Here is a 17,258-nt window from a genome sequence, read left to right as displayed (position 1 = left end):
GATTTTCCTGATGTGGTAACACGTTTACTGAAATCAGGAGCTCTCTGATCAGAGGATCATTAAACAGATTGTTAATCTGAAAGCATCACTACACAGTTAGCACAGTTAGCATGTGTGATGTTAGCGCTTCCACAGTCAACATGTTTTGACTCCTTTTCTGTTAGTTTGGTATAAACGCAGCATGTCAGTGATGTTTGGAGGCTCTTCCTGCGCTGCCTTCTCATGTCTGTTTACTAAGCTAAAGTTAGCGAGCTGCTGCGCTAACCTGGGCTAGCCTGAGCTAGCCTGAACTAGCTTACTGACCGTCAGGTTGTTTCTACACGAATCTGTGTTGTTTACTCCTCTATTGTTCTCATTATTATTATTGTTATTGCTCTAATTATTATTAAATAACTTAAGTGTAAACACAGAACAGAACTTGAAGGAAACGGTGGATCTTTTTCTTCCAGATCAGCTGCAGGTGTGAAAGTAAACTAAACATTTGGTCCAAAACCAAACGAGTCTCGTTTCGAATCCGACATCCTGTAAGACCAGTTTAGGAGGACTGCTGTACCATCACACCTCCACTACTGTTTCCAGGCTTCTTCTTACACACACTGGTCAATTAACCAGTTTTAAATTAAATGGATTCAGTTCAGCGCATGTTTTTCTGTCACATTTAGGCTCCTTCACTCTTGTACATAAAACATGTTTGTGGTGGTGCAGTCTGAAAAATAAAATACCCATCCCGCTGGTATTATGCTTCGAAATCCACCGCTGCTAACACGCCAGTGCCGACAGACGCAGTCGCTTCAGGGTCCAGTCGCTTCAGTGGCGACGCTCTCTCATCCTGTGCCTTAAGGCGAGTCATCGATCGTTTAAATGAGCTGCGGCGTTTACTGATGGAGGGCTTTCCTGTGAAACTTCAGCACGTCAGTTTTGAGAGTTTTTTTTTTTTTTGCTCTCATTGAGTCAGGATTTACCTTCCATGAGGAGGTCAGGGTGCTTCCTGGGAAACGTAGTTGATTTGGTGATCTCTGCTGCTACTGCAACTAATGACTATTTTCATTATTAGTTAATATGACAATTATTAAACGTCTAATCAATTAGTCTATAAAATGTAACAAGATTGTAAACAATGCACAAAGTGTTGTCTTCAGGTTGCCTCTTCTAAACAGTCCAGAATCCAAACACTCTTCATTACCTGTCAGAAATGACAAAGCAAAGCAGCAAATCCTGATGGTTAAAAGGCTGAAACCAGCAGATGTTTGTCATTTTAGTATAAAAATAACTGAAATGATTAATTGATTATCAAAATAGTTGGCAACTAATTTTCTTTTGATTGATTAATCATTGCAGCTCTAACCGAAGAAACTCTTAACAGGAAGAACTCCCACTCTCTGGAACCTTCGGCCCTGTAGGGGGCGCTCGCGAGGTATGAATGTGGGATTGTGGAGTTGAGGCCCCAAAATGAAATTTCCATGCTGTCAATCATTTTTTCTGCCAGTTTTCTTTATGTTTTCGGTAGAAGCTTTAGAGATGATAGATATAATTCCATTAGATTAGATTTTCATGTTTTTTTGTGCTGAAATACCTTTCTGTATTGGTATTTAAACATCTGGGGCATACGCGCCAGTTTACATCAGTCAAACACTAAGTTAGTGTTTTCTTTTAACCATAGGAACTATAATACTCTGAAACCTGAAACCGTGTTATTGTGGTTATTCATTAGCAGAATGCTGGCGCTTTATGGGCAAAACTGTCCGCCCTGCTATTTTTCTTTTCATTTCTGATACATAATTGATACTGTATTTGCAAAAACTAAGATAAAATTTTGGTTTTAGTCCAGAAGCAGGTGTGAATAATATGTTTAGCCACTTTAGCTCCATTCACTGCGGTTCACTGAGGACGGCCTCTTGAGCGCCCCCTGGGTGAACTGTAGCCAACTTTCTGTATTATTGGGATCAATGTGGAGTGGACAGGCTGACCACAGAAGGGCTGTGCTCTAACCCCAAGAAAGAGGTTTCTGACTTCCTGGTTACACCACTAACTGAGCGTGTGCAGCCGTGTCTGGCCCCGCCCACCACTTCCCGCTCAAACGTTTTACAGCTAAAAAACTACAGAAAGAGACATGCTGGACTTTGTCTGCTGTCCCAGGTGTCCTGCGAACAGTTTGACTGCCGTCTGTTTTCTAATGGTGCTCAGTGGGGAAATGTCTTTGGGCTGCAGGGGAAATTTTGACTGCAATACCGCAAGTGACCACTGGGGGAAACTGGAGGCTGAGCAAAGCCGTCGTTTCCACGTCTAACTGATACATTCATGTCCTGTGTCGACGGGTGGAGGCGTCTGTTCTCCACCCTGTTTCTGCTTATTTTCCCCTGATCAGAAGCTCCAAACTCAGGTTGTACAAAACTCTGCAGAGCTGAGGTTTCTCCCCGCGGTGAAGGATCACATGACCTCCATCTTGTCCTGCGTCCTCTCTGTGGCCAGATGCGACTCGGGTCTGAGCTGCAGTCGTCTCATCCAGATGTTCTGCTGCTGTGTCTGATCTCTCTGTGTGTACACTTTACACTGTAAAACAGATGAAAGTTCGTCTTATGTGCTCGTTATGTAAAATGTGCTTTCTGTGTCTGCTGTGTGTCGGGGCCAAACGTGATTGGTCGCAGGTCTTTTTCCTCTGGCTGCTGATTGGCTGGGCAGAATGTCACAAAGCTGACAGTCAGTCAGCACAAGATTCATCCGTTTAACCAATTTCAGTCGTTCTTCACGCCAAAAAGTGAAACACTGGCCAGATTCAGCATCTTTAATGTGCAGAAAATATAACAACTCTGTTGATGTTTTCTCAGTTCATCCATAAGTTGATCAACAGCAACAAATCTGGTAAACTATTAATCCTCACGCTTCACATAAAAATGACAGCTTCACAAAGAGACGTTCCCTCATTTTGGCTTCTCAGCTGTGATGCCTTTTAATACTTTGTCACAGTAAACTTTGAGTGGAACAAGCTGGCCTTCAGCTGTGGGAAATTTGACCAAACAGTTGGTGAAGGAGCCTGACTCATAAACATGATGAACGCTGAAGAACCACAGTCACACCGAAACTCTGAAAAGGAAGTGGAAGGGAGTGTCCACATACTTTTGGCTACATCATCCCCCTGATGTGTCGAGCTCTGTGGGAGCTTTTATCACACGGCAGCTTTGTGACGTCCTGCTGCTTTCCTCCAGCTGGAAAACAAAAATCACGTTTGACCAGAAAAACAGAACAAGCCAGTCGCACGGCGGCTCACTGCATCTTCACTTTTATTCATGACGTGTGTGTGTGTGTGTGTGTGAGAGAATAAAATGGATTTTAAAATTTTCTAAAACTTTTCAAGAAGTTCACTTTGTTCTTATTCAGATTTTCACGGCACACAGATGCACACCAGAAGGTCGTCTACAGCAGACTGCGTTCTGACCTCATTCAGTGCAAAGGCTTTCGATTCACAGTTCGATTCAACAGTTTAAAGCTTTAAAAAACATTGAAAGTGCAGCTCGTTTTAATTAGAAAAGCTGTTGAGTTAAATCTCTTACAAACTGAGCGTTCTGACCGCGGTTTTAAGCTAAAACAGACGACCTGCTGGACTCATCAGGGAGCTGGCTGAAGTGAGCCGCCCCACAGTGTGCTTCTAAACCAGGACTGAAGTGACGTCCGAGTGCCCCTCAGCGGGACCCTGGGCTGGACGGCTGAGATCAGAGGCCCCGGCGCTCCTCTTTGCGGATCAGCTCTGGGGTGTTGCACCGGTTGAGTCTCTCTTTAGCTTTGTAACGTGTTCTCACTGACACCATGTCGTCCAGATCCTGGTCCTCCAGCGCTCTGACTGTGCATCGAACTTCAGCCGCGGTTTCCTCGTCGTCCGTGCATTGGATGAACAGCTGCTGCAGGTCGACGGTCAAGTCGTCCAGAGGCTGCCGTCGCCTTCGCCGCCGCAGAGCCGCCACTCTCTCCTGCTCCTCCGAGGGCGTCGACGCCTCCTGAGGGCGAAACTGGTGGATGACGCTCAGCATGATTCTGTAGTGCTTCACACATGAGGAATCGCTCTTCAGAAAGGGTTTCAGTCTTCCCCCTGAGCTCATCCTGTGGACCAGATAGTGGACCAACGTCCCCTCGTACAACCTGGACAACAAGAACATGATGGAATCACCTGGGTGAGTCGAGGTCTCACCTGCGAGTCCACATTTCATTCTGTCTTTAAACATCCAAACATTTCCATGAACACCACTGTGAGTAGGTGCTGGGAACAAACCAGCTCACACCAATCTAAACCCTCCAGCTCGCCGGAGCCTTCGTGACCTCACGTGGCCGGGGGGCGGGGCCGAGCCACACTGCTGCCGCTCTCCGCTCATCCAGTAGCTCGCATGACCACAGTAATCATAATAATAATAAAATCAGCTTCCACCTCCAAACTCAGACCTCTCAAGCTTCGGCTTTAGTCGCTCTCCAGCAGTTCAGCACAGCCTTTCAGACCTGTGGAGACTCACCTGGCGATCTGTGGTTCAGGTAAGGGGAAGCCCAGCAGCTGGTTCAGGTGCATGCTGTCCTTCAGGCAGGCCTGCCATTGGTTGAAGGCGTGAGACACGGCCACGCTCAGCTTTTGTTGAGGGAGGCCATTTTGAATCAGCAGACCTGTGACACACACACACACACACACTCAGCTGATAACAGAAAATATCTGAGAAACATAAAGTTTCCAAACATAAAGTTTCCATCTGGCGAAGGCAGCCGACGTGTTGGCAGGTGAAAGGCAGGACGTGCTGGTGTTTGTTACCTGTTCTCCGTCTCAGGGCGTCTCCGTTGCTCAGGCCCAGCAGCAGCGCCCTCAGCAGCCTCTCCGCCAGGGGAGGCTGAGCCCTTTGCAGCCAGTAGCAGGTGACGGCCACCGGGAGGCGCAGCTGAGGTGGCAGGCAGCTCAGGGAGGCCTCAGTCACACCCAGAGACTTCAGCAACACCTGCAGACGCTGAGAGGGCTCCACCTGGGGCCAGCGCACAGGAGGAGGAGGGAGGAGGAGCTTAATAATAATGTGAGCTCAAGACACACAGGAAACACTTAGCGTCACATGGGGACCCTCCCAGGTGGCCTGGATTCTCCTCCTGACCCTGAAATGCTTTTCTTAGCTATTTTGAAAAGCTAATCGAACAAGATCGACCAACACTAAAAGTCAAGCGAGGAAAACGGAAGTCTGACCGTGTTTGATTCGCTGTGGTTTCTGCTTCTATGAAAGGAATATTTTATGTTGTGAGCCTAAAACATCTGAGCTGAGCACAACGATGTGTGGCAGCTTCACCTTGTCCAGTGAGTCGAGTGGCAGCTGCTTGGCGACTCCGCGGAGGGCAGGTTGGACTGGGATCAGTCTCAGCTCGAGGCCGTCTCTGTCTCTCTCCTGGACCTGAACCGGCCTCCCTCTGCCCAGCAGCAGCCCGTACATCACCTGGCGGAGCGGCCTGGACGTCAGGTAAGCGCTGGGCATGTCGGCGCGGTCCACGGGGCAGCCCAGGCTCATCCTCTGCAGCAGCAGCACATCCAGGACGTCTGGAGTCAGCCGGCCCTGCGTCAGCGGCAGCCGGATCCAGTCTGGGACGAGACCTGCCACCTACACCAGGACAGGATGGGGACAAAGTGAGTGCAGGTCAACAGGATACCGAACAGGTCTGAGCTGACCATGTGTTAAAATGTGCCAGGTTCAGTTCTCTCTGTGCCAGAGTTAAATGATTGATCATGTAATCCGTTACCAAACAGTTTGTGACCAAAGCAAAATGTGCCCCAAAGAACTTAAAAAGTGAAAGATTTTCTTACTTCTTCTCCTGCTGGAAACGGAGGCGCCATCCCATGGATGAAGAAGTTCTTCAGATAGCTGGGAGGAAGCTGATACTCCTCCATGCCCTGATACAAGCCGTGCCGCACCTCCTCCTTTCTCTGCGTGGTCAGCTCTCCCATGAGCCCCAGCGCCGCCTCCAAAGCCTCCCGAGGCTGGTGGAAGGATCTCAGCCAGCAGAGCAGCCCCTCCAGGTGGCTTCCTCTGCCTGCTGGGGAGAACTGAGCCCAGCTGATGGACGACTGCGTCCTCTGCAGCTTCACGTAGTCATTCCCGGCCAAGGCGGCGAATGCGGGCAGGAGCTGCTGCTGGAAGCTGAAGAAGATGCAGAAGCTGGAGACGTTGTAGCTCTTACAGGGGATGTAGCTCCCTGAGGCTCTCTGCTCCACCGCTTTCCACTGGAAATGAGAGAGGGGCAGCAGGCCGGCCGAGAGCTCGAAGATATAGAAGTCGCTGTCGTTGGAAAGCACCGGACACTTCCACTCATTGGCCAGAGCGGCAATCTGTTGGTCGGCCTCTGCATAGCACTGAGCCAACGGGACCCCCAGACGGGCCAGCGTCTGCTTGAACACCATCTTGACCAGCTGTGGTAGGATTTTCTCCTGCCTGCCGCCCACCGCCGCTCGATGGGCTCTCTGGATCCGATCCTTAGCTCTTAGAGTCACCGTGTCGAGCTTCTTGTCGGTGTGATCTGAGCCCCCATCCAGCACCACGTACGGGGAGACGCTGCAGTCTCTGAGAACTGAGATGAACTTCTCAATCAAGTCCTCAAATGCAGCATACTCCCCGCCGTGATTCTGGTCCAGACCTGAGCAATAAACCAGAGGAAACGCAGAGAACAAACCTAAGACCACATCACTAGCAGACCTGCACAGTTTAACCACGTGGAGTGGGATCGCCACCTGTGGGCGAGTGCTGTGTTGGTCCACCGTCCATAACAAACACCATATGTGAGGCAGTTTGCGAAAGGGTCTCTTCTGAACTCAGTTCAGGTGTAGAGGAGGCTCCAGGTCACACCTGTCAGGGTGTGAGATCCTCAGCCATGGAGGCAGCTGCTCCGTGTCAAGGCTGCTGTGTCGCCTCCTGTAGCGCCACCATGAGGCTGTGGTTTGGACTACAGGATGGGTTGTCATGACTCTCAGGTGAGGGGAGGGTCCAAAGACCAGAACAGTTACAGTAAACAGAATAATAATCATAATGGTAACTGTACTGATCCCCGTAATTTTCGTGGCAATGATCTTCGACTGCTGGTTAAGTTTATGGTTTTTATTTTCTCACTCCAACTTTGTACATTGAACATTGCATAAACTAAAACCACCGTAAGAGTTTGTGCCTCATTACGGGTCAGAAACTGGAAACATTAGCTCAGGTTGCACTATGTGACTATTTCTTATGAGCGCTGTAGTCTTACGGTAAGATTCCTGAGCATGCGCAGTAGACCGACATCAAGCCTATCAAAATAAAAGCTCCTCCTTCAACAGTGCATAGAAAGACATATGATTCCTCTGTACATTAACCAAAGTTACTGCTAATAAGAAAACATTAATGCAGTATCAAAAATAGAATGCATATCAGCCTTTATATTAATAAGAAAATTCACCTAAAATAATGAACCTTTTGTGGGGTCATTTACACTCCCACCAAATTATAGTGTTTACAGAATGGAAACCTTTAAACACATAATTTCCACACAGAATATAACCTTTAACATTTACACTTTATCACACAGAAACTATATCACATTTCATTTGCATTATGCTTAATCTGCTTCAAGCAACAAAACTAGTTTCTGGACTGGGCGCTCCACTGACGAAAGTCTGCCAGCGCGCTCTCCCTTGTCACTCAGTTCTCTCTCTCCAAGTAGGATTTTAGCCCGTCTCACAAGTCCATCCTGGCCTCTGCTGATTTCTGAGACTCTCCCAAGTCTCCATTGGCTCCTGGGTAAGGTGTCCTCAGTGTCCAGAACTATATCTCCAACTTGCAGGTTCCTTTTTGTGCTATGCCAGCACTGTCTCGCTGTGATGTTGTGGAGGTACTCCTTTTTCCATCTACTCCAAAACTGTTCCGTCAGATATTGCACCTGACGCCACCTCTTTCTCCCGTAAAGATCCGCTCTCTCAAAGGTGCCAGGAGGGGGCAAAGCAGCCGTGGATTTCATGGTGATTAGGTGGTTGGGAGTAAGTGGCTCTAAACTATTGGGGCTGTTCAGAGTGTCAACAGTGAGTGGGCGGCTATTTACTATAGCCATGGTCTCGTACAAGAAAGTACGCAATGAAGCGTCATTGAGTGTACCAGGGGACAGTAGCAGAGTGGCATTCAGGACACTACGCACAGTTCTAATCTGCCGTTCCCACACACCCCCTGCGTGGCTAGCATGAGGTGCGTTCATTACAAACTCACACTGTTTCTCTGTGAGAAATGCATTCAGTCTGTCCATGTCTAGTTCTTTCAGCGCAGCATTCAGTTCATTTTTAGCACCCATGAAATTTGTGCCCTGATCACATTTGATTTGCCTTACAGCGCCTCTTAAAGCAATAAAGCATCTCAGTCCATTAATGAATGTGTCTGTAGACATGTCCTCTAACATTTCGATGTGAATTGCTCTAGAGCAAAAACAGGTGAAAAGTAACCCGTACCTCTTTTGTTGTTTTCTCCCTTGCTTTGTCCAAAAAGGACCAAAACAGTCCATGCCGCAGTATGTGAACGGCGGCGAGGGTTCTGTTCGTTCCACGGGAAGGTCACTCATTCTTTGGCCTTCAACAGGCCTTCTCAGCCGTCGACAAGTGACACAGTGCCGGATGCATGATGCAACTGCTCTGCTCAGTCCACAGATCCAATAGCCATTGGACCTGATCTCGTTGATGGTGAAGCCTTTACCCTGATGCTTCACTTTTTCATGATAGTGGGTAATGATGAGCCTTGTTATGTGTTGTCCTTGTGGTATGACTGTGGGATGTTTGAATGGAGTAGGATAAGATGAGCGACTGAGCCTACCTCCCACCTTGAGCACACCCTCTGCATCCAGGAAAACATCCAGGTGATACAGCTTGTTCTGCCTTGGAAGTTGATGTCCATTGCTCAGTAACTTAATCTCTTCCTGGTATGCTTGGTTCTGTAGATCTTTGATGATGAGTCGTTCTGCATATTGTCTCTCACTAACTGTAGAGAGGGCATTGGATTTATCCTTCCTAGCACGTCGCACCAGACGTGCCACGGCCATGACTGCCTGAGACCAAGATGAAAACTTACAGAATCTGTCCACAAGGCTAATTTGTTCTGAGGTCTCTGTCTGAAAAGTCTGAGCCTTTTTAACTTCGGGGTCACCAACAGGCAGCTCTAAAGACACTTCTGTCGGCATTTCCATTTCCTTTTTCCACAGAAAGCTAGGGCCAGTGAACCAGTCAGATGAAAGCAACTCGTCCACTGTTGTCCCCCTTGAAGCACAGTCTGCTGGGTTGTCATCAGTAGGTACATAAAACCACTGACTGGGATCTGAGGCATGACGGATTTTCTGTACCCTATTAGCTACAAAGGTGTGAAAACGGCGGGCATCATTATTAATGTAACCTAGGACTACCTTTGAGTCCGTCCAGTAAAAATCCTCACTGTCAGAGTAGCCTAATTCTTCCTTCAGCATATTACTGACTGTGACTGATACAACAGCTGCTGTAAGCTCTAACCTGGGTATAGTTGTTACCTTCAGTGGCGAAACGCGTGCCTTTCCCAGGAGAAGAGTGCAGTGTACATCTCCCCTTTCATTCACCAGTCTCAGATAAGTGCACTGTCCGTAGCCAGTTGTACTGGCATCTGAGAAGTGGTGTAATTCTGCTTTAGTTACCTTTCCAAAGTCTGCTGGTTGATAGCAGCGAGCTATTTGAATTCCTTCAAGTTTCACAAGGTCATCTCGCCATCTCTCCCACCGTGCCTTTAACCTCTCTGGAATGGGATCATCCCATCCTGTTCCTTGATGACACATTTCCTGGAGGACTTTCTTTCCGTTGAGGAGATAGGGAGCGATGAAGCCGAGTGGGTCGTATACGGAGGCGACAGACGACAGAATGCCACGTCGTGTCGCTGGCTGGTCCTTGGGCGTGACACTGAAAGTGAAACAGTCACTCTCAATGTTCCAGTGTATTCCTAGTGCTCTTTCTAAAGTGGCATCGCTGAGCGAGAGACTCTTTGCTTTGGTGTCTGTAGCGTGCTCAGTTGCTGGGATGCTCTGTAGAACAGTATCGTTGTTTGACACGAATTTGTGCAAGCGTAGACCTCCTTTAGCACACAATTCACGTGCCTCCTTTGCTAGACGGATGGCCTTTTCTTCAGTCTCGACACTGGCTACCCCATCGTCTACATAAAAGTCTCTGGCAATGAACTGTGACCCTAGTGGATGTGTGTGACTGTGTTCTTTGGCGAGCTGCTTTAGTCCATAGTTCGCACACCCTGGTGAGGATATGGCTCCGAAAAGATGGACTTTCATCCTGAATTCCTGGGCTGGTGTACTTGTGTCGCCGTTCTTCCACCATAGGAAGCGCAAGTAGTCACGGTCCTTCTCTGAGACATGAAACTGATGGAACATCTTTTCTATGTCACACATCAAAGCAATACGATGTTGCCGGAAGCGAATAAGCACTCCTGTCAGATTGTTTATCATGTCTGGGCCTGACAAAAGGTGATCATTCAGACTGCTCCCTCTGTATTTTGCTGAGCAGTCGAAAACCACTCTAAGCTTTTCAGGCTTTTTGGGGTGATAAATACCGTGGTGTGGTATGTACCACTTCTCTCCATCAGTGCCTTCAGTAGACACTTCTTCTACGTCACCCCTTTCAGTTATGTCCTTCATGTAATTCACATAATCATTCTTGTACTTTTCGTTTGCATTGAACTTTCTTTTCAGGTGACTGAGCCTAACAACGGCAAGCTGCTTGTTGTCAGGTAAGCATGGCCTTTCTTTGAACGGGAGGGGCATTTCATAATGTCCGTGTTCATTTTTCTTTATGTTTTCCTTTAACTTGTCTAGAAAGATCAAGTCTTCCTGAGAGACTGTTTTGTCATTTGCGTGCGTGTCTTTAAAGTCAGTCTCTAGTATTCTGAGGGCGTCCAAAGGAGTCTCCGCAGGTAGCTCCCTCACGGTTACTCTGTGGCAGTGACTTGTGAGAAGTGAGTCGGAGTGAGGAGCTGAACAGCCAACAATAGTCCACCCTAAATCTGTGAGAATGGCAAAGGGTTCGTCATCCTCACCTGTTATGACACGCCTGGGTACAAGCGTTCTCGGACAGTTGTAGCCGATCAGTAGCCCCACTTCACAGCTAAGCAGTGGTGGTATCTGGTCTGCTATCGTGTGTAGATGGCGCCATCTTTTAGCTGTCTCGTGCGTTGGAATATGCTCCCTGTTTACTGGTATACAGTCTTTGGTGTATGCAGGGGGCAAACTAATGTGCGCAGTGGAACTGAAACCTCTCACACGCAGGCCAGATGCTCTTTCACTTTTCAAGATCATATTCTCACCCATCATGGTAGTGAGTTTTAGTTTAACTGGGTAAGTAGTCAGCTGCAGTTCATTACTTACATCTTGTTCGATGAATGTCGTGTCGCTTTGTGTATCCAGCAGGGCATACACAAGTTTCTCTCTGAATGGATCCTTTTCATTGGAGACCCAGACCGGTACGATCATCGAAGTGTTTGCTGACTGACCTTGGATGGTGACGTTGAGGGACGTAGCAGATGCTGGCTCCATTTCACTGTGTTGTGCTGGATTTTGCTTTTCTTCCTTTACCTTGTTCTCACCTTTTCTGTAGCTGTCGTCGTGAAGACAGGTGGGATGTCGTCCTTTGCACAATCCACATGTGTGACGTAGCCGGCACTCCTTAGCCCCGTGACCAGGTTTGAGGCAACCGTAACACAGTTTATTGTCTTTGACATAAGTCCGTCGGTATTCTAATGTCTCTTTCAGAAAATCTGGGCATTTGCAGAGCTGATGATTGCTGTCTTGACATAACATGCATGGAGTTTTGACTCTTTCTTTTGGCGTTGTCTGATTACTATTGTCCACTATTGTCTGTGTGTTGAAGACACTGGCCTTGTTTCTTTTATTGACTCTTGTGTTTACCTTGTCATTGTAGGATTCAGCAGAGTGGAGAGCGAAGAGAGAAGTGACCGGGTTGCATGCAGTTTCTGCCTCCATGGACATGAACTTGGCAAACTCTTTAAAGCTGGGGAAATCCTTTCCATCTGTGAGACGTACAGTCACTTGGCGATTCCACCTTGACGCTAACCACTCAGGCAGTTTCCTTATCAACTTCTGATTTTCTTCGTAATCATTTAAGATATTCAAACCCTTCACGTGAGGCATGGCCTGCAGACAAGCATTTAGGAAATCAGAGAAGCTTCTCAGTCCTTCAGCATCTTTTCCCTGAATCTTAGGCCAACTGGATAACTTTTCTCTGAAGGCCTTCTGGATGATGAACGGTTGGCCATACCTTTGATTTAGCTTGTTCCAAGCATCACTGTATGCTGTATCATCACTGCGATAGAAAGTACCTTCTAAACACTTCTGAGCTGAGCCACCTACATAGCGCTTGAGGTAGTGCAGCTTATCAGCAGTGGAAATATTCTTTCTGTCTATGAGTGCCATAAATGAGGCTTTCCACTCAACAAAGTCTATTGGATTGCCAGTAAATACAGTGGGCTCTGGCATTGGCAGTCTATTAATAGCAATGCTGTCCTGGACAGCTTGGGCCAGGCGGGAGATGTCATTAGGAGAAGGTGGAGTGGCAGCTTGGTAGGGCTGTGTCGGGGCATGAAGAGGAATGTGGTTGTGTGGCAGGGGATCACGAAATGACTGAAAAGACTGAGCATCAGATTCCTCTTTAACCTCTCTGTCATAGGCCTCGAATCTGGCTTTAGCGGCCTTTAAGCCTTTTTCAGCTTGTAAGTGTTCTAATTCTGCTTTATGTCTTTCTAATTCTTTCTTGTGTTCCTCTTCAAGCATTCTTATCTTCTCCTTTTGTTTCTTTTCTTTCATCAACACCTTAAATTCAGCCTCCTTTGCGGCTAAATTCGCCGCCGCTTCAGCTCGCTTGGCGGCAACACTTGAGTGATGGGAGTGACGACTGAGTTCAGAGGCAGAGCCGTAAATGGACCGTGCATAGTCTGGTTCAAGTAGCTCACGCAAGCACCTTGCTTCATGTTCTGCGTCATATTCGCCATTTATGCCTGTCAGTCTTTCATTTATGATTCTCATTATGTCACCTGTTACCGCCACGCAAGCATCAACTTTACGTCTTAGCTCTGGATCAGGCGTGCCTCGTGCTCTCAGTTCATCGAACATCTTCAAAACTTCCATTTTCATTTTCTCTAGTTCGTCAGCAAGGGATGCTAGGTGCCTTTCTGTTAGCTCATATTTCAGCTCTTGTCGTGTCCTACGAGCTAGAGCTTTCCACTGTTCATACAGGCTAGCAAGTTTCTTTTCCCTTTTGCTCTGTTCTTCTCTACAGTATGCTAGCATTTTTTCCGTGGGATTTCGCGTGCGCTCCGAGCGCCTAACTTTATCAGCAACATCACCGTCATCTTTTAACAGTTCAGTTAACATGTTTTCATTCATTTGCAAAGTCTCTTTAAGCTCTTGTCTGATAGCACCTTTTTCTGTTTCCTTTTTTAGCATTTCCTTGCCTTCCTCTATTACCTTTCGAAGGGTAGCGATCTTTTCCTCCTTGCCGTTGGTGCCTGAAATGGCATCGTCTCCCTCCATTTTTGTTAGCTTTTATCCGTAAGTCCTTGTTGTTGTTTCTAAAGTCCTTTTCTCACCACCACACCGTCTTCAGCTAACCGCTATCCTTGTTCTTTTCCTTCGAAGTTTTGTTCCTTTTCGTCCGTATTTCCTCCGTTGGAATCTTCTTAGCAGGCTAGCTGGAGAGGTGAAACTCTTACTGTACTGATCCCCGTAATTTTCGTGGCAATGATCTTCGACTGCTGGTTAAGTTTATGGTTTTTATTTTCTCACTCCAACTTTGTACATTGAACATTGCATAAACTAAAACCACCGTAAGAGTTTGTGCCTCATTACGGGTCAGAAACTGGAAACATTAGCTCAGGTTGCACTATGTGACTATTTCTTATGAGCGCTGTAGTCTTACGGTAAGATTCCTGAGCATGCGCAGTAGACCGACATCAAGCCTATCAAAATAAAAGCTCCTCCTTCAACAGTGCATAGAAAGACATATGATTCCTCTGTACATTAACCAAAGTTACTGCTAATAAGAAAACATTAATGCAGTATCAAAAATAGAATGCATATCAGCCTTTATATTAATAAGAAAATTCACCTAAAATAATGAACCTTTTGTGGGGTCATTTACAGTAACACTTGAAGCAAACCCCCGTCACCTGTTTGACATTTCTAAACGCCATGTAAACGTTTAACATGGCTGTGATGTCACTGTACGTCAGCTGTCGCTGGTCACCTGAGTTCAGCCTCACAGCGTGTCACAAAGCGGTCATCACGCGCTCACAACCTGCTGAGAAAACCCAGCAGGACTCTAATGATCAGCTCATGAGGGGCGAAGCGGCAACGTCCCGACAGTCTGGATCAACTGATCCACAACATCCACAACAGGGCGTTTCCTTTTAATTGCACTCTGAATTCAGAGAACAAATCTGATGATGTATGGGATTTTGGATGGCCTTTATTTTGAAATGCTACATCAGAATTTCCTGGAATTTATTGTGTGACACCCTGGGGTGGCCTGCTATCATGCTGAAGTGAGACTGGTCACTGGCAACAGGGCGTTTCCTTTTAATTGCACACTGAACACAGAGAACAAATTTGACGATATTTTGACTAATTTTATTCTTTTTAATATTTTATTTATCTTGATTTATTTATTCGTTCATACATTTATTCAGTTATTATATATATTTTATTTAATCAAAGATTGAATGTAACTTTGCCTAGTTTCTCGGACACTGCTTTTATTGTGAAATCGGTTCGAACTCGCTATTACCATAGTGTCTCATACACGGCTGGCTTGACCGCAGTATTAAACAGCTGTTGCATCGGGGTGAACGTAACGTCACAGCAGCTGTTTCACTTCCGCTCAGGTGAGAAGCTGCAGAGGTGTCAGTAAATGTGTAATCTTTGACCCCCATCATTAAAAATAAACAAACAAACAAACAAAAAGAGAAATGAGTGTCCTCTGTCCTGAGCTGGAGGACATCAGCTGCAAAAAGTTCTGTCAAGTGAGAACTGAAATGAAAAAAGGCACAAACTAAACCTCATACTTTATTGATCCCGAGGGAAAATGGAAAGAAGTTTCAAGTACACCTGTTGCACTGCAAGTAGTACTCGAGTAGAATACTGCAGTTGTGTCCTACCTGAGTCGAAGTAGAGCAGGTAGAGCAGGTTGCAGCCGTCGACCACCAGCCGGCTGCTCCTGAAGCGGACGTCCCGGTAGATCCGCTGGTGGGTCTCCACGAAGGTCATCAAACCCTGGACGCCCATCCTGGGTCTGAGTGTGCTGAGGAAGCCGCATCGCCGCCCTTCTTATACCCTCCGTGTTTCGCTTTCCGTAAGTTTCGTTTCCCGACATCAGCACGTCGTCACCGCAGCGCTGAAACACACGCGAGCGTGACACAGAGCCGCTCACCTCACCGAGATCAGGTACACAGGTGCTCTGAGGTACACAAGTGCTCTGAGGTACACAAGTAATCTGAGGTACACAAGTAATCTGGGGTACACAAGTATTCTGATGGTACACAAGTACTCTGAGGTACACAAGTAATCTGAGGTACACAAGTAATCTGGGGTACACAAGTACTCTGATGGTACACAAGTACTCTGGGGTACACAAGTGCTCTGAGGTACACAAGTACTCTGAGGTACACAAGTAATCTGAGGTACACAAGTACTCTCAGGGTACACAAGTATTCTGATGGTACACAAGTACTCTGAGGTACACAAGTACTCTGAGGTACACAAGTAATCTGAGGTACACAAGTACTCTCAGGGTACACAAGTATTCTGATGGTACACAAGTACTCTGAGGTACACAAGTAATCTGAGGTACACAAGTAATTTGGGGTACACAAGTACTCTGATGGTACACAAGTACTCTGGGGTACACAAGTGCTCTGAGGTACACAAGTACTCTGATGGTACACAAGTACTCTGAGGTACACAAGTACTCTCAGCTCGATGTCGTTAAAGTCAGTGGTGTACTTTTACACAAATGCAGTTTTGAGTAGTTCTGCCCTGAGGGGCAGATGAACAGTATGAAGCAGCAGCTTCAGGTCTGAGGATCTCAACACCTTCATCATTCATCGCGTGACTTCCTGCGTAAGGACTACGTTTACTTTTTGCACTTTAAGTATATTTTGATGCAATAATTTTATTTAAGTTAAGAAAACAATGAGTAAATGACTTTTACTTCTAACAGAGTATTTCTACACGATGATATGCTACTTTTACTCGATCAGATCTGAGAACTTCTTTCGCTTCTGGTGTCTGCAACATTTTCACAATTTAAGTGGAAACAGGAAGTGAATGTGTTTATGTGACAACATTTAAACAGCAGCCACGCCCACTGGTCACCTGCTCTCATGGTCTCCATGGTTACAGCTGAAGTAAAGAGTAAACATGTTGACACTGCTCTGGTCTGTTCCAAATGAGCTACGTTCGGTCAGTGGTTCCGTGTCAGTGAGCCTCACCTGGACCGACTGTGTGCGTCTCAGAGCGGCTTCGCTGTTGTGTTGAAGGCGGTGGGAAGTCGCTCGGAAAATTGATTGACATACCAAGTATTTTAAAGTTTAGTTTAGCAGTTTTAAACGTTTCATTTGAATACATTCCTATAGAATATAGAAAAGATTGTTAATATTTGCTGCCCTGCAGGACATCAGGGGTCTCGTCGTGGGTCTGTTTGGTCGCTTTATTTGGGGGTTTTCATTCTGTCCGGTCCGCCCCGGCACATGAGCCGGCAGACACATGTGGATGTTGCCATAGTTTCCTTTTCTTGCTGTAAGTTTCATTTTAATTTATTATTTTTCTTTGATTATTTCGCTGTTGTTCTGCCCGCCTCCCTCACCTGTCCGGCTGAATCTCCGTCGGGCCCAGCAGCCTGCTCCATCTCATCACCTTGAGTTCACCACAAGTTTTACCTGGCAGGCCTAAGTCACAGGCCTTATGTTGACTCTCCTGAAAACGTTTGTCAAGACTGAGTGTTCATCAGTTTTCTTCCTCTCCTTTAGAAATGAGCTCCTTTTCATCTGCTGAACATTGAACTCATCGGTGCTGTGGAGCGGAAGAGGGCCGTGAAGTGCTCTCCGGTGTCACGTGATTAACGCTTCCTCCCCCGGACTGGCTGAAACCGACTGAAAGCTGCCGGAGGGGGTCTGTCCCCGACCTGCAGGGAGAGAAAACCTGCGCAGCACGCAGTGAGA

General features: G+C 46.8%; 1 protein-coding gene across 2 annotated transcripts; it reads right to left on the bottom strand.

Annotated features, from left to right (window-relative positions):
• Positions 1-2,768: 2,768 nt before the first annotated feature.
• aste1a (asteroid homolog 1a) lies at positions 2,769-17,073 on the bottom strand. 2 transcript variants are annotated; one of them, XM_046400934.1, is made up of 7 exons: positions 16,904-17,073; positions 15,198-15,433; positions 5,810-6,636; positions 5,301-5,606; positions 4,784-4,988; positions 4,497-4,641; positions 2,769-4,131 (listed from the first exon to the last, which is right to left on the bottom strand). In XM_046400934.1, the coding sequence occupies exons 2-7, from the start codon at positions 15,322-15,324 to the stop codon at positions 3,708-3,710; spliced, it is 2,034 nt and encodes a 677-aa protein (XP_046256890.1). In that variant the 5' UTR covers positions 15,325-15,433; positions 16,904-17,073; the 3' UTR covers positions 2,769-3,707. The 2 variants fall into 2 exon arrangements, with proteins under 2 accessions (XP_046256890.1, XP_046256889.1); XM_046400933.1 differs by lacking the exon at positions 16,904-17,073 and adding an exon at positions 16,530-16,662.
• Positions 17,074-17,258: the final 185 nt, after the last annotated feature.

This window comes from Scatophagus argus, chromosome 9 (assembly GCF_020382885.2).
Source record: "Scatophagus argus isolate fScaArg1 chromosome 9, fScaArg1.pri, whole genome shotgun sequence".
In the NCBI taxonomy this organism is placed as follows: domain Eukaryota; kingdom Metazoa; phylum Chordata; class Actinopteri; family Scatophagidae; genus Scatophagus; species Scatophagus argus.
This window is presented reverse-complemented; position numbering and strand designations above follow the sequence as displayed.